Source organism: Podarcis raffonei, chromosome 2 (genome assembly GCF_027172205.1).
Source record: "Podarcis raffonei isolate rPodRaf1 chromosome 2, rPodRaf1.pri, whole genome shotgun sequence".
Taxonomy (NCBI): Eukaryota; Metazoa; Chordata; class Lepidosauria; order Squamata; family Lacertidae; genus Podarcis; species Podarcis raffonei.
Genome location: NC_070603.1, coordinates 31982987 through 32000328, shown reverse-complemented (window position 1 = coordinate 32000328; position 17342 = coordinate 31982987). Strand labels below are relative to the sequence as shown.

General features: G+C 45.6%; 1 protein-coding gene and 1 long non-coding RNA gene across 3 annotated transcripts; one reads left to right on the top strand and one right to left on the bottom strand.

Moving 5' to 3' along the window:
- The first annotated feature begins 604 nt into the window (after nt 1-604).
- On the top strand, nt 605-16219 carry TMC8 (transmembrane channel like 8). 2 transcript variants are annotated; one of them, XM_053375609.1, is made up of 16 exons: nt 605-1235; nt 3291-3451; nt 4067-4215; nt 5107-5259; nt 5388-5467; nt 5937-6076; nt 7439-7586; nt 8859-9029; nt 9336-9484; nt 10566-10689; nt 11367-11464; nt 12440-12623; nt 13715-13845; nt 13929-14084; nt 14993-15071; nt 15222-16219. In XM_053375609.1, the coding sequence occupies exons 2-16, from the start codon at nt 3303-3305 to the stop codon at nt 15282-15284; spliced, it is 1974 nt and encodes a 657-aa protein (XP_053231584.1). In that variant the 5' UTR covers nt 605-1235; nt 3291-3302; the 3' UTR covers nt 15285-16219. The 2 variants fall into 2 exon arrangements, with proteins under 2 accessions (XP_053231584.1, XP_053231585.1); XM_053375610.1 differs by lacking the exon at nt 605-1235 and adding an exon at nt 1652-1742.
- LOC128407362 (uncharacterized) lies at nt 1457-3303 on the bottom strand. Its single transcript, XR_008328777.1, has 2 exons — nt 3182-3303; nt 1457-1576 (listed from the first exon to the last, which is right to left on the bottom strand). It is a non-coding gene; the product is annotated as an uncharacterized LOC128407362 (long non-coding RNA).
- Nucleotides 16220-17342: the final 1123 nt, after the last annotated feature.

The window sequence follows — 17342 nt, the reverse complement described above, 5'->3', positions numbered from 1 at the left end:
AAAGTAACAAGCTTCTATTTCCCCAAAGAATCTTGGGAACTGTAGTTTAGTGAGACAGCACTAACAACTCTGTAAAATAACCTATTCTCCCTCAGGACTATTCCCAGGTTCCCTGGGAAGAGGAAATGTCTGTTGAACCAATTTAAAACTGAAACCTTATATTTGCTAACCTAGGAGTGAACCCCATTGAACTCAGTGGGATCTCCTTCCAAGTAAACATATTTATGACTGCACTGTGCAGTCTGCAAGCTTGGACCTGCTACATCAGCCCTCCCCAACCTGTGGCTCTGCAGCGTGTTGCTGGACTCCAACTCCCATCAGCCCTAGCCAGCATGACCAATGGTCAGGAGCGATGGGGGTAGTAGTCCAATAACGTCTGGAGGGGCCCCAGGTTCCCTATCCCTGATGTAAACAAAATGCTGATTCCCAGGGAAACTTGAGGGGATGGGGAATGGTAGAAAGGGGGAAGAAAGTGGAATTATACTTCAAATAAACTTTTTAAATACTGTAATGGAAAATTAAGCAGTTCTAACATAGCATTGAGACATGGGTGATGCTGTGGGTTAAACCACAGAGCCTAAGACTTGCCGATCAGAAGGTCGGCGGTTCGAATCCCCATGACGGGGTGAGCTCCCGTTGCTCGGTCCCTGCTCCTGCCAACCTAGCAGTTTGAAAGCAAGTCAAAGTGCAAGTAGATAAATAGGTACCGCTCCGGCGGGAAGGTAAACGGCGTTTCCGTGCGCTGCTCTGGTTCGCCAGAAGCGGCTTAGTCATGCTGGCCACATGACCCGGAAGCTGTACACTGGCTCCCTTGGCCAATAAAGCGAGATGAGCGCCGCAACCCCAGAGTCGGTCACGACTGGAGCTAATGGTCAGGGGTCCCTTTACCTTTAACATAGCATTGGCCTGGCAGTTTAAAAGAACTAGAAAAAGAAATGCAAAAATGTATTCATATCTACCATCTCCCACAAGTGTAATCTACCAAGTGCAACGTATGAACCCAACAGAATGACTTGGTGTGATACAGGAAATTGCGTCTTCCTGTCACATGGGCTTGCCACTAGCATCTCCACAGATAAGCGAGCAAAAACCCACAGCTAGGATGAAGACGCTGTACTTCCGTTTGGTTCTCTAATGCACAGGAGAGCTGTATCGCCAGAACTGTACTTCAGGTTGACTGGATTTGGTGTGGTGCTGTAGTAGTGATACGTGATAAGAAGCTAAAAGGACAAGGGGTGAGTTGCTTCCTTTTTCAGAGGCCGCATGCAACACCATACATTTAAATCATATTTAAAGCACATGACGTGCCCCAAAGCATCCTGGGAACGGTATGGTGGAAACTGTAGCTTGTCAAGGGGTGCTGAGAATTGCAGCTCTATGAAGGGTGAACTATAGTTCCCAGGATTTTGGGGGGGAAGCCTTGTACTTGTGTATGGTGTGTATACATGCAAGAGTACAAAGTGAACGTGTAGCCTTTATTTCAGCAGGAATAGCACAGCCAGGGGTGAACAGTTGTTCTTCTGTGCCCAACTGACCCACATAGATGTGTGAAAATCCTGTGAGAGGGAACAGCCACCTAGGGAAAAAATAGAAAGTAAAATTAAGTACCAGTGATACTGTTTTCTCTCTCTTCCATTTCCTCTTAGTGGTGGTGACTCAGCAGACAGCTGACCTGAGGACTGTCTGTGTAAACTGGAACGTGAACAGAACTGCACCCAATAGCTGCAAATTGGCTCTAACTGGTGCGCATTGTTTATCACAACACAGGATTAGGATAACAGTAAACTGAAGGCCTGTTGATGCTTCCTTTCTAGAGTTGCACTCTAGGAAAGAGGCATCAATATCTCTTAAAAACAAGATTATCTTAGCATGTTGTACCCTGCCATACTAAAATTTGCCCCATCTTTTTTCAAAAAATGGGCTGTGATAATGTTTTTAGGAGGCTGTTCAAGATTCTGTGGTTGTTTATTTAAACGCTTCACCACAATATGCACCTTTAAATGTGAAACAGTCATTTTATCATTTTACTGGCAGATGTTGAAATCCTAATTTACTTTAGCTATCTTCCCAATTTCCAGTCAAACATGAAGCGGAACAAATTAGAATTTAGGCTGTGGTTGCGGCCTAAAAGGCAGTCATGGTACATTAGGAGTGTTGTGTGGTATTTTTTTGTGGTCTGCAGCTAACACATTCAAATTATAATGGAGATATCAGGTATTCAGGTTGAGGGATAATTTTTTAGTTCAGACCTGAGGGCTAAATTCAGCCTTCCAGGCCTCTCTTTATGGCCCCTGATATTCTTCCTAGGCCATATTCTTCACCAACCCTGCTCTGCACCCCCTAGGGTTTTTGCGTGGCTCGGAAAGCGGCCTTGAATAGAGAAAATATTGTTTGTTTGCCTGGATAGAGAGATGTGCATCTGTATGTAGAAGCCTTTGAGTTTTGTGCGGCTGGAATGCAGCCTACTATATAAAGGCAAAGCTGTGTGCACATTACCATTTACTCTGGCACTGGTGCGCTTCCACCGCTGGTGTTTGAAGCCGTCCATGTACAGATGTTGGCCACAATCGACATCTATCCTGTAGTTCAGGCATAGGCAAACTCAGCCCTCCAGATGTTTTGAGACTACAATTCCCATCATCCCTGACCACTGGTCCTGTTAGCTAGGGATGATGGGAGTTGTAGTCCCAAAACATCTGGAGGGCCGAGTTTGCCTGTGCCTGCTGTAGTTTCTTGAGAAATATTGCTGTTGGATGCATTTCCCCTCAAACCAGCTTCTATCTGATTTGAAAACGTAAGCCACATTCTCAAAAATTTGTATTCATTTGGTTATAATTTGTTTTTAAATTATGGAAAACCAATAAAATAATTTGGCAAAAAGAGAGAGAGAAAACGTAAGCCACATTCACTTCACGGTTGAGCTGAGGTGAGTGCATTTAAGACATCCACTGCGCATGCACAGATGACAGCTTCATGAATAGGAGTTTGGGGTGGTGGTAGCTGCGGTCACAAGGGAAACAAATAAAGTAATGTTCTGTGGGTGAAGACATGCCCGCTCCCTCTCTGGTGTGCAAATGTGACTTAAAATGCAGCAAGGGGGAACCGACCTCACTGCTTTATAAGCCTCTGATTTGTACATAGCCCAAGAGTCACATCTACTTTTGCCTCTGGCCCTGCTCACCTTCCGTCCTCCAGAGGGTTCTGACCTCAGGCTGAAAAAGGTTTCTCACATCTGGTTTATTCTGTGCCCAGATCCTCACACCTTAACACATGCACACTTGTTGTTTCAGGGATCTCAAGCGATGGATGGCACCCCGGTCCTGAGGCACAGACTTGCCCAGCACGATGCTCTCTCTGATTCCAGCACAGAAGACTCCTTGGAGGAGCTGGATGGCCAGGAGTTGCTGCTCAGGGACTTGCCCTGCTCCATGAAGGAGAAGCGCCTCCTCAGGTCTGGAGCAAGGTCACATGGGAAAACATATTTAGTATGTAATTGATTGTAATTGTGCAGACTGGTTGCTAAAACCACGCGGTACTTGGCAAGAAAAGGCACACAATTTTTGTCCCCCTTTCCCTTCCTTCCCACAACAGAGCTGGTTTGTTTCTACTTTAGATAGATTGCTTTAACCCAACCAAGTGGTGTAAAAACCTGTGGATTTTTGGTGGCCAACTGTACAAAGGGACGAGTCGCAGTCATTGTTCCACTCACAGTTGCCCTTGGCCCCGCCTACCAGCCTACCAGAAGATTGCGCATGCATGAATGTAGCCCCCCTGAACTGAAAAAGCTCCCCCATCCCACTGTAGCCGGTTCTGATATGGCACAGAAGCATCAAAGAAATACAGGTAATAAAATAAAGGATTAGTGGGGCTTGGCAGGGAAGAGGAACCTGCTGACTAAAAATAGAAGAGTATCAAAAGGGAGTCTTTGTCCCAGCACGAGGCAGGTAAGTGCAGATATTCAACCGGAAGATGGGGTGGGACGTGTGGTCCTCTCCTAACCTCATCTCCCAAAGCCTCACTGATTCAGAAGGCCCATTCTAAACTCAAGCCATTCTCCCTTGCACAGGCAGCTGAGAGCATCCACAGGGAGAGATGTGTCCTACTGGGTGGTCTGGAGACAGAGACAATCCAGGGCCCAGAATCAGTTTCAGGAAGGAATCTGGAACCTTGTCAGGATCTTCCAACTCTGGAAGCCTCCCCTGGATGAGATTGGAGGTAACACTAGGAAATGGTTTTTCACCTTTAAAAGTTTGTCTACCCAAGGAATGTCACGGGGGTATCAGTTTGGTCCAGTGGCAGCAAACAAGGTGGGCTACTTCTAAAGGGAAAATGGGTGGAATCAGAGGCAGATTTAGATGAGCACGACTGGTTCAGTCACACTAGGTGCAGAACCTCAGGGGCAACACAGGGGACACTGCAATTATGCTTTAGAATGGAGTGCAAGAGGCTGGGGGTGCCAAATTTTGGCATTGCACAGGGCACCCCTGGTATTTGAAACCAGGGTCCACCCCTTGCAGGACGTCAGATCGACAGCTGCACTTGAAGAAAATATAAAGTTCTCTCTGTGTTGAGAAGGGACTTGGTATTATAAATGGCAGGGGCTGCTGGTTATATATACTAAATACAACAACTGAACTACTGATAATCTATCTCTAACTGGTGTGAGGCAAGGGAGACCTCTGCAGGCTGGTTGACCACATGGTTTGTGGAGAACACAAATAAATCTTGCTTTCCTCTAGCGGAGGGTAACCACGGAGTTGTGGATTTGTTGTGTACATTAGGAAGGGGAGGCAGTTTGCAGTTCTTTCTCCTAAAGAAACTACCCACTTTAGTTATTATCCTCTTTGATATGTGTGAACAGTTTCAAAATGCAAGATAACCTCTGCTTGACTGGCACTGAAGTAGACACAGCAGGCGGAATCCCCTGTCAGACTAGATAGGAACCAGCCACAGTTAGCAATACTACATGTGAATGAAGGAAGGGCTGTGGATCTGGGACAGAATTTATTGTGTGTGTCACTTTCATCCTCCCCATCCCCTCTGATGCCTGTCTGCTTGCCTTCCTGTGTTTCCCACTTTTGCTATCCTCTTCAACATACTGTACAGGGAACTTTGGTCCTGGCATCCAGTCCTACTTTACCTTCCTGAGGTTCCTGCTCTTCATCAACTTCCTGGCTGTGTTGCTGGCCACAGGCTTCATACTGTTGCCTGTTATCATTTCTCAAAATACGACGATATTTCCTACAGGTCTGAGTGCAGGTGAGTCTCTGCTGGTACTTCCAAGAGCATTTGTGCTTTCCCCAACATCCCATCTGGATTAGATCCTATACTGACATCTAAGTGTCAGAGTGTCTAGTGCTATAAAGCTACCCAGTCTTTTCCCCCAGATCCTGAATGCATAAAGTACAGCAGTAACGTCAGTTATCGATCTGCCTGGCAACGATTCCAAGATATCTTCACCGGGGAGGTGAGTCTGCTGGAAATAGAGACTGGAGTTTACTGTGCTGGAGAGGAGAGGCTGATGGAGGGGCAAATGCTGCCTAAGCAAGTGGTTATAGATGGAGTGAAGAAGAATGGACAAAAATGGAGCAGTTGGGAAGACAAATATAGCTTGGAGTTGAGCAGGAAGGACAATGTTGGATTAATGAGTGATGGTTCTTATCCAAACTTTGTACTCACTGCATTCTATGATTCAGACTTAGAAAGTCCTTAGAAAAGTATTATGTCAGTGGACAGGAAGCAGTGGCCCTCCACTGTTGTTGGGCAGTGACTCCAAGAGGCCCAGCCAGCATGGTCAATCAGTGGTTAGAGGTGAGAGGAGTTGGAGTCCTGCAAACATCTGAAGGACCCACAGGTCCCATGCTCCTCTGTTATGAGTTGGGTTAATCTGCAAGCATAAGGCTGGCTTGTAATTTCCTCTTATGTTCCATCCTTAGGGCTCTCTGGAGTATTCGTATCTGTTTTATGGTGCTTATCATGTGACACAGGATAGCAAGAACCACTACAATGTACACTTAGCATATCTGCTTAGCATCCTGGGATACTTCTTTGCCTGCCTCATTTGGATCCTCCGGCGGTAAGGGCCCTAATGATGGCTGAGACCCAGGCCTTTCTAGGCTTGACAGCAGTAATAATAATAATAATAATAATAATAATAATAATAATAATAATAATTATTATTATTATTATTATTATTATTATTATTATTATTATTTATTTGTACCCCGCCCATCTGGCTGGGCTTCCCCAGCCACTCTGGGCGGCTTCCAAAAAAATATTAAAATCCTCTAATACATCAAACATTAAAAGCTTCCCTAAATAGGGCTGCCTTCAGATGTCTTCTAAAAGTCTGATAGTTGTTGTTCTCTTTGACATCTGGTGGGAGGGCGTTCCACAGGGAGGGTGCCACTACCAAGAAGGCCCTCTGCCTGGTTCCCTGTAACTTGGCTTCTCGCAGTGAAGGAACCGCCAGAAGGCCCTCGGCGCTGGATCTCAGCAGGGGTTTGGAAAAGGGAGGAGGAGAGAAGCAAGGAACTGCAGGGCAAGGGAGTGGATTAATGAATAGGGATTTACATACACCATGGCTTATGTTGACCCACTTAAAATGCTGACTCTTTCCTGTAGTAATTCAGTAGGTTATATACTCCCATATCTTACATACAGTCAGAATAACATTTCTCTAACCCAAGGATGGGGAGCCTGTGGTCCTCCAAGTGTTACTGAACTTCAGCTGCCATTGGCCCCCATTGGAAGCTGTAATTCAGCAACATCTGGAGGGTTGCAAGTTCCCCAACTTCTGCTCTAACCTATTCTTGGCATGTTCAAATTCCCTGGGAATGGAAATTATACACTTTCTGTTGGGAGCATATTCCAGTGCCCAATCATTCTCACAGAGTGTTTGATCTAATCAGACATTGATGGACAAAAATCTGTTCTTCTTCCTTCTTCACTCCCTACCTTTTCTCCAATAAGTCTAGCATTTATTCATGTTACAACAACATTCTATGTGTTGAGATCCTGCCATAGTAGATCAGGTCAGTCTTCTTGAGACTCTGCATCCCTAACTCATTCCCATCTAATTTTCCTACTATTCCCAGAAAACTCTGAAGCATCACTAGGTAACCCTCCTCCAGTGGACCAAGCTAATATTCCTAAACTGTTGCATCTTTTCTGCCTTCATCACCCCCTGCAACTGTTTTGCACACTTTCACATCATACCATATATCCCTGTGCAGACTTGCAATCTCCTTCTTTCTAGAAACTGGGTGTTACTCCCATGTTGATTCACATATCTTGGGCTGGACCCGCTGCAGTGACACAGTGGAACTTCTTATGCAACACACTGAGTTCTATATACTGCTCGGGGCAAAGGAATTAATTTGCTAGGAGAAAAGTCTTGCTTGCCTGTGACAATCTTCACTCCTATTCCAATATTCAGGATTGTAGCCAGCATGGCCCGGTGGCAGATGCTGCGGTGGGAATTCAAACCATGTGTCAGTGCCAGGATCTTCACAGAGTGGGATTTCTGCATCCAAAGCCCAGAGGCAGCCACCCTCAAACAGAGGAATATTTACAATCACCTAAAGGTACATGAAAATTGCCTATAGGGTTTCATGATAATTTGCTCATGTCCTCAAAAGTCCCACCTCTTTCATTGCGGCATCCTTTCAAGTATGTATACACATCCATTCATTTAAAAAATATTTTTGGACGAAACCTCAGCCATTGCCTAATTTGGCTGAACTGAAAAAGCAAACAAACCAGGGTTGAATCCAATGTTGCACAAGCGGTGTTCTGCTTGCATAATGAGGCTTCCTTTTCTTGTCCTCCCACTGTGTACCCCCCCCCCCCAAATCTGCTCTGGGAGGTCTCCCAACCCTCTGGAGCTGATTTTGAGGGGAGAGGAAGAGGAAGTTCTGTTGCATGCATAGAAGTATATTGCACAAGTGGAGCTGCAGAATTTGATACAGGCACCATTATTTTATTTTCTTCAGGCCCTGTGTCACTTCCTTGCTTATTTCACTTGCAAGTCAGGCAGCAACAATTAACAATACCTGTCTTGGGTGAAATCAAAGAGAACAAGCATTGTAGGTGTTATGTATTGAAGTTCACACCCTGGCCACCAGGGGTATTGGGTACAGTACAGTGGTACCTCGGGTTACAGACGCTTCAGGTTACAGTCTCCGCTAACCCAAAAATAGTATCTTGGGTTAAGAACTTTGCTTCAGGTTGAGAACAGAAATCGTGCTCCGGCGGCGCGGCAGCAGCGGGAGGCCCCATTAGCTAAAGTGGTGCTTCAGGTTAAGAACAGTTTCAGGTTAAGAACGGACCTCCAGAATGAATTAAGTACTTAACCCGAGGTACCACTGTATATAGTTTTCACTCAGGTCCACGTCAGTTAATTTAGGTGGGAAACCCTGAGCTGTTGTTGTTACAATGTTGACCGCTGGCTGCCTATAAAAGCAGGCCGGCTGAGCTGTTCAGTTCAGTTCCAGCTTACTTATAAAGAACTACTTGGAGACATCTCTGTGTCATCTGATATGTCCACCCACCATTTAATAGTAGGGGCAACAAGCAAAGGGAAACAGGAATCATACCCTTTAATTCCTGTTCCCACGTCAAAGGACATTTCCCAAGGCAACAAGGGATTGCTTTGCTATGTTTCAGTCATTCTTTCTAGCCTCAGATTATTATGTCCCTTCTGTGCTCAAGGTGTTATGGCTCTCCTGGGCTGTGCATGCCTACTAGATTGGCTGGGTCTTCCCTCTCCTTTGCATGCTGAAGCACTGGAAGCAAACCTCTCCTCTGCATGCTCAGCTGCACAAATAGCAAGTGACCAACTCGGTTTCTTTTCACAGATAGACCTAGCGGAGCAGATCCGGCATCTGCAGAACCAACAGCGCACACGGAAGCAGCTTGCTAAGCTCTACCTGCTACGCCTGCTGATCAATGGTGTCATCTTGCTGCTGACAGGGGCTGCTTTCTACTGTATCTACGCAGCCACTGAGTTTTCCCAGGGGCACAGTCAAGTAGGCCAACCCTTCATCCTTTGCCAGGGTCAGAGTGGGGCTGTGGGGGACTGTACCTCAATCCGGAACTCAGCTGTGTGCTCTTGGAGAACAGCTGCTGCAGCTGGACCAGGAATCTGGGCTAGGGTGAGGGATTAAGCCTGACACGCAGTAAGCAGAAGGTACTGCTCTGAAAAGTCAGTAAGTTTGGTGGTCCTGACTTTTTGCACCGTGTTTTGGTACTGAGTGGTCAGGAAATATTCCTCTGTGTTTTGATTCTAGGCACAAATGTGCCTCCCCGTAACAAATCCATCTCTGTACTCCCAGAAAAATGCTGCCAGCCTTGATGTACTGAGCCAGTACCTGCCACCAGTGGCCATCTCCATTGTGAATGTCATCCTGCCTTTACTTTTTCATGTCTTGACCCAGTTGGAAGGCTACTCTCCTAATACTGAAGTCAACCTCACCCTAGTCAGGTAGGTGTTTTCATCTTGGTGGGGAACCTGGGGCAGATATATTTCCCGTGGTATAAGGAGTTTGCAGGCCTTAAATTACTTTGAGCTGCAAGCAGAGTTTTTTATGCTTTGTTTTAGTTTCGCTATTCTCTCTTTCTAAGTTGGGAAGCACTAGTTGCTCCAGTCGGTCATCAAGCCCAATATCCTTTATTGTAAATATGGCAGTGAAAGTATGAGGGAAGAAGCAGAACAATCAAGAAGGGATTGATACCCCTTACAATGGCACAATGATTCAAGCGGGCAAACGGGAATGCAGTAAAATCAATATTTCCTGAGACAGGCAGATGCTGACAGCAACAATATATACTTTTAAAATGTGTATTTTATCGATTCCTGTTGACAAATAGTAAACACAAAGAAAACTTGAGGAGTGCAATTCAAAAAAGATTATTATATTTTCAGGGGGAATGCAGTCATGTAATGTATGTGTTTATGAACATCATCAATGCATTTCTAATATACCTTAGTTCTTTTGCTGTCAAAATTCCCCATTCCTTTGTCTTCCTAAAATAATAGGATAGCGATCGACTAAATTGTGCTCACAGTAAACCCTTCGAAATAAATGGCTCATTTATTTAAATAGATATACTCTGAGTAAAACTTAGTTGAATGCCACCCATAATAATTACAATTATAATGCCATAACCCAAAGAACAACCAAATATATACAGATTTAAGATATGCAATGCAGCAGCTGTTCTAAAAATATATTGTGGAATGTTAAAAAGATCCAGATCTTTCAGAAGTTTTGAAGTGCAAAGTGCATCAGGACCATAGCTGTCAACGTTTCCCTTTTTTAAAGGGAAATTCCCTTATTCTGAATAGGATTCCTCACAAGAAAAGGGAAAAGTTGACAGCTATGATCAGAACCAAACAACACCCCACTTTAGGGACAGATGTGTGGGGAAATGTGTGGTAAGATGGATATTTGGATCCATTCATGGTCAGGTGGTAATCTCAAGCAGTGGCTTATATGGTAGGATTAGTGGGGTGGAAACCAAGTGTAAGGTGCAGGCCCAATCTCTCTTGTGGTCTCTCGCAGGTGTGTAATCCTGAAACTGTCCAGCCTGGGAATGTTCATGTTCTTCTTGGGGCGCAGAGTGCTATGCATAGGGAGCGGCGGTGCTCCTCAGTGCCACCAATGCGGTTACAACAAACTCTATCAGGTGACATGGATGGGATATTTCAGCTGAACTTTTCCTGTTTAGAGCAAATGTGGCCCAGACATAATGTGTTCGGGTATGAAGTTTTCTAAAGCAAGGTATGATTAGCTGGCAAGGCAAAGAGCTAGTTAGCCTTGACTTGGTGCAGTGACAAAAGTATATTTCACCTTTAAGCACCCAGCTGCGTAACTTGGTTTTCAATTTCTAGAATGGCTCTTCGGCTGTCTAGACATCTTTGAGTATTCCTTTTCCTGGTACTTCTTTTGTCTGCGTGTCAATGTATCATTTCCCCCTTATTTTGTAGATTCCCACTCCCCAGCCCCCACCCCACCCCCGTCAACACACACCTTGTTTCATCCCAATTCCAGCAATGAGGAAAGCCTGGTTGATCATTAGCAATTAAAGTCCCCCAGATTTGGGGTTACTAATGTGTTAGAAATTTGCAACTTATACAACAATTCTCCATACATTCTATTACCTATATAATGTTGTATTGTGCATGCTTAATGTGAACTTAGCTTTTTCTTTTTCTTTTTTGCATTTAACACCATATACTTACAATATACTATGCTTATAATAATGTGCCTGATATGTCTAGGATTCCTTTTTTCCCTTCTCTTTCTTTTTTCCTTCCATATACTCACCATAAGACATTATCTCTCTCCTGATTGTGCATGCAGTGCTGGGAAACCCACATTGGACAAGAGATGTACAAGATGACCCTCTTCAGTTTCTTGACCACCTTGGGATCTGCTTTCCTTATCAGCCTGCCCCGGAGGTGAGGCAAGAGATCATAACTAATACTAGTCTACCCTACTCTTCTGATTTCATTGATTCCTGGCCTAACCCAGGGCTTTTCCATACTTACCTTTTGCCCACTCTTTCCAGGCACAGGTCTGCACTCTAAAGCTCTGTGTCTGAGCACACCTTTTTTGTACCAGAGCTTTCCCTGTGAAATCTTTAAAGCTGTATCCGAGCAAATGGCTATTCGGGTTTTCCATGGATTGTCATGTGCTCCAATTGAGCTTTAAAGAGTGGGTTTTGCTGGGAAAGCTTGAACAACAACAAAAAAGGGTGCTTGGATTCAGAGCTTTAAAGTGCAGACAGTCCTTGGAAAGCATGGAGGGAATTTAAGTGTGGTTAAGCCCTCATTCAGCCTTTTCTTTCCACAAATGGACAGACCATTCCTTCCTTGGGAAAGCATTATGTATGGCAGGGATAGCCAACATTGTTAGACCATAGCTCTCATTGTCGCTGACCACCGGCTAGATTGGCTGGAGGTGATAGGAACTGGAGCCAAAAAACACACATACCCAAAAGGCACCACATTGACCTACAGGTATTTTTATCTCATCTTCCTGCCTCCCAGTAGTGATGCCAGGTGGTCCAGTTGCAGGGTAGCTGTCATTGGGCAGGTGCATGCTCTGCATTCAAAGCATATTCAACATTCATGACCTCCCTCAAATAATTTCTGGAAACTGTGCTTTGTTAAGGATGCTGGAAATGGTAGCTCTGTGAGGGGGAAGCTTGACTTCTTTGGGCGAAGTCATATGCTTTAAATGTGCAGATCTGCCCATTGTATCGTTGTTGACTGCAGGGTGTTTTTAGTAAGGGAGAATAAGCATATGTGCTCCCTATGCAAAAGAGGCAGAATTCAGTGGCATGGTACCCAGCTGCAGTTATTGGAAGAGGTTATGCCCGCGGCCTCTGAATTAATTCTCTTTCTCTTTTTCTCTCTCTCCCTCTCTCTCAGACTGATTGCTAAGCATTCCTCCTGTGGACTGGCTCAGTGGCTTGGCAAAGAAGAGTTCCTGGTGCCTCACAATGTACTGGATATTGTAGCAGCTCAAACAGTCATTTGGACCGGGATTTTCTTCTGCCCACTTCTGCCTTTGCTTGCCTGTGTCTTCGTCTTCTTCACATTCTATATAAAAAAGGTCAGTGGCATGCGGTCATTGGACTAGGGGGACTAGGCTAGTCCCCTTAATGTTCCCCTGGCACCTCATTCCCAAAGCCTGGGAAGCTTCTGCCCAGCTTAGGGAAGGAGGCGCAGTGTTCATGGGCACGACATCATCCCCACCCCTAATCGCCCTTGCAAGCTGGTGTCTCTCACCCTAACTGTTCCCCTATGAAAAAATTCACTGCCCGCTATTGAAAAAGGTAAAGGTTGTGTATACATGTGTGTATGTGTGGGTGTTTGAGAGTACACACAAAGAGTACCTATCATGCCCATCATGATGTGGGTTGTGGATCTGGCCCTATTTTGAGCCCCTCATCCTCTTGGCTTGTACCGTGCCAGGGAAAATGGTCCTGATCCTGGCTAAGAGACTGTAGAGAATTCCGGGAGTTACAAACTCTCAAACCAGAGAAATTGCTGGTAGTAGCAAGCAACCCACACAGGAAGACCAGAGGCAGAGGGTAAGGAACTTGCTTCTCTGAACTCACCTCTCTTGGAGGCAGTCCCACCCAGAATCAGACCTTCACTTTGGTGGTTACTGACCTCATCCTGCCCACAGCTGTTGCTAGCATGTATGCATTTGAAGCCATTGAACCTGGCTGTAGCAGGTTGGGTGCAACCTGGCCCTACTGTGAACACCTGGACTGCATATAAATCATAATTTAAAGCACCCCCACAAAAAAGTAATCATGGGCACTGTCATTTCTTAAGTGTGCTGGGAATTGTAGTTGTGTGAGGGGTAAACTACAGTTCCCATGATTCTTCAGGGGGTGTTTCAATATATGTTTGCAGCTCTGACGTGAAGGCTTTAGCAATATATTTGAAAGCGATATTGAGCTGTTCACCTTTGGGGTCAAGGAGGGGGGACTGAAGTTGCTGTCTGAATCCCAGGAAGTATGGTATAAAAGCAACTGCTTCCTAATGAAGGCCCTTCACTCTCTCTCTATCTCTCCCCACCCCACCCCACCCCAAGGCAGTCATCCTTCTGCAAAGTCTCATGGGTTTTATATCTCTGGGAATGTGTGAGGGTTCAGGAGGCATGCTCACTCTGTCTCTTTTTCTCACCCACAGTACACCTTGTTCCAGAACTGCCAGCCTTCAACTCAGCTGTTTCGAGCATCCCATTCTAAATTCCTCTTCCAGATCATGCTACTCTTAGGCCTTTTCCAGGCCTACGTCCCTCTGGGCTATGTCATCAGTAGGTGAGCTGAGAGGTGGTTGAGCATCTTAAGAGTACGGGGTTGATGAAGCCTATATTCTGACAGTCATTCTTTTTTCCTCCCAGGGTCTCTCCATCCCAAGCTTGTGGGCTCTTTACTAATTATTCAACTCCATGGGAGGCAGTACCTAAGGCTTTGTCCCGTTTGCCCATGTCAACACAACGTGCCTTGAGCTATGCGACATCCAATGTCTTTTGTTTCTTACTTCTGATGGTACTCAGGTGGGTACTTTGGGAGGGACATGGATGGAGGAATACCAAAGGAGGGAGGGCTGGCCGTATGTTGTTGAATTATTTGCAAGGCAAGCAACCTCCTTGTTTCTTGGCCTAGACCCTGTTGCAAAAGTGGAGTGTTACCGTCACTGGCCTTACAAGCCACAGAACAGCCTCCACGGCTCCTTTCAAGCTAAATCTGACCATCTGCCTTACCACTCAGGGCCACTTGAGCAAGAGACCTGTCCTCTATAAACACTACTTCTTATCTTCTACTGCTTCACCCCAAAAGGAAGGTGGCTCAAGCACACCTCAGTGTTGGATTGTGATCACAGTGTGTAATTTCAATGGAAACTTTGCCACTAATGAAAAAGGAGTGTAGCTCCCCCCCCTTTTTAGGTAATGAAAGTCCCATAGTTCTGGCAAATGAAGAGTCACATTTGAAAAAAATTACTGTACCAATATTTTAGGAAATGTCAGAGTCCTGGCAGGCCTCTGTGTAACTATACATGATAGTGTAGCTGTGTATCCATTGAGTGGTCCGGAAGCAGATGCTGCAGCTGAACTAAGCAGGTGTGGAGGTGGTCAATCCCTTGTATGGGAGACCAGTATAAGAGTCAAGGATGGAATTTTTTAGTAGCATCAGCATCAGACATTTGCTAGCACACCTGATCATCACTTTGATGCCTTGATGTTACTAGCAGGAAAAAGAGGCTCCTGGTCAGTGACCCAACTACAAATGCTCTAAAACAGATTATTTCTCAGTTTAACCTTGATTAAATTTAACCTAGCAGATGGTTTTGAACTTACCCAGCCTTTTGCAGGTGGCATCCCGTTTCCCTGTCTGGCCTGGTGTGTAAGTGGGAACCAATATTCCACAAACTATTGGTGTGATGGCCTCTCTTTTTCTTCCATAGCCTCATCCTTACAGTGTACGTTTCTCAGGTGCAAGCAAACAGACACATCATTGAAAGGCTCAAGAGGCAACGTGTGCAGGTAAAGTGGTCCTGCAATGTTACAGAAGGATGCCAGATGGCGTGCAATAATCATGCACCTCTGGTAACCTGTGACTGTGTGATGATCTGTTCTCTGGCTCATGTAATGTTAGGTTATGTAACCTGTTTCTCCTTTTGTTCCTCTGTCCAGTGTGTCAAGGAGAAATGGTGTTTAGTGAGGAAGCTGGCTCAGCGGCTGGTGAAACAACTGTGAGTTGGGTTGCAGGGGGGAAAGGCCTCCCAAAGGACGAAAACTTCTGGTGGCAGGGCAACAGGCAGGAAAAAATGGTCTTCCTCCTGAGGAAAGCAAAGACCACAGAATGGTCAAAGCATACCTGGATTAAAGAAGGAAGAGAAGCCCCCCCGAGTGTGATTTGAACATTATATGCTGGAAGACCTCGTTTTTCTGTGAACACAAGTTGGCTCATAGAACTACCCTATCATACCCTTTATCTTTTAGATAGGTACAATACCTACTTTTTCACTGTGCATACAGGTCCCTGGGATGTACGTTTGGTACCTAATATCATATCTTCCCTGTGAGTTGCTGTACCTTATTTGGCCAACTTCATGTTAGAACAAGTTCCTGCAGGCCTGAAAATGTTTTGGGTAAAGAACAAGGTGTATGGCAAGAATATATACAGCCTTATCATGACAAGGTAAAGGTAAAGGTACCCCTGACCATTAGGTCCAGTCGCAGACGACTCTGGGGTTGCAGTGCTCATCTTGCTTTACTGGCCGAGGGAGGCGGCATTTGTCCACAGACAGCTTCCGGGTCATGTGGCCAGCATGACTAAGCCACTTATGGTGAACCAGAGCAGTGCACGGAAACGCTGTTTACCTTCCTGCCGGAGTGGTACCTATTTATCTACTTGTACATGACGTGCTTTCGAACTGCTAGGTTGGCAGGAGCTGGGACCGAGCAACGGGAGCTCACCCCGTCATGGGGATTCGAACCGCCGACCTTCTGATCGGCAAGCCCTAGGCTCTGTGGTTTAGACCACAGTGCCACCCGTGTCCAAAGTAATTCTAATTCAACAAAAATTTGAAACTGAGTATGTCACCAGTCCTCACTGAGGTGGATTACTTACTAACTGGATCATGATCTTTTTGTATTGCAAAATAAAACAAATGCTTTGTCTAATAAATGTCAAGAGGGCATGAGTATATGAGTCGTGTGTTGTACACAATGTGGATCAGATTGACAATCACATGAAGAGTTCTGCTTAACTTGGAAGCTTGCATAGTCCTAAACCAGCATACGTCAATCTGTCAAAACAGTGGTTTTCAACCATTGTGCCCTGGGATGCCTTGAATGATGGTCGGGGTCCCACGGGCAACACTGCCCCTCTTTCCTTCACTCCCTCCTCTGATGCCCTCTCATGTTGCGGCTGTTAGTTGCAGCAGCCCTGGCTACAAGCTCCCCAGGGGATTGGTGCCTCTGGGGCTGGCCAGGGAGTGCTTCCTAGGCTCCTGTAGGGCAGTGTGAGGAGGCATCTCTCTTTAGGACAGGGGAGGCAGCTCAGAGATCGGGGCAGCAGCTGCGGCTTCCAAGAGGCCTCCCAAGGAGAGGGGAGGAGGCTGAGGAAACACTCCAGAAGGGATGGTGCTTGAAAAGGGGTGAGGGGCTGCCAGCTCTTCAGGCAAGGGGTGACATAACTGGACGCCTGAGCCCCACAGGGGTGTTGCAGAAAGAATGTAGTTGGTCAAGGGAGCCGTGGACCCAAAAAGGTTGAAAACCTGTGTGTTAAAACATACACTCCCACCATGTTGCACCTCTCTGTGTCAGAGGCAAACGTGGAAACTGCGGTCCAAACCTTTCATACCTTCCCCTGTGTTCTGTATCTATTAGCAACACTCTCCCCACTTAAGACTGTAAATGGCAGATATCTTCATACTAAGTGTACGCACAGTCTTGCCTCTGGCTAGATGTGAATTCATGCTGTTGTCTAAGATTCAAGCCTCGTGTTCTCTTCTTGCTGCATGCTGTGTACAGTGCGGGTTTCCTGCAAGTTCGTCCAGTAACTACAGAATATAATGCATTGTTTATAATGTGGCACTCTCTGAACAGATATCTGACATGTTCTTTACAGAGAAACAGAACATTATGGGCAATGTCTGGAGAGGGCTTAGCTAGGCACAGATTCCAGCAGTCAGAGGGATTGGGTGTTCTATACAGCTAAACCATTTGTTGCACCTCTCTCTTAAGAACTCTTATACAATGTCTTTCCCTCTGCTTTTTAAATTCACATTTGCGGTGCTTATAGTTTGC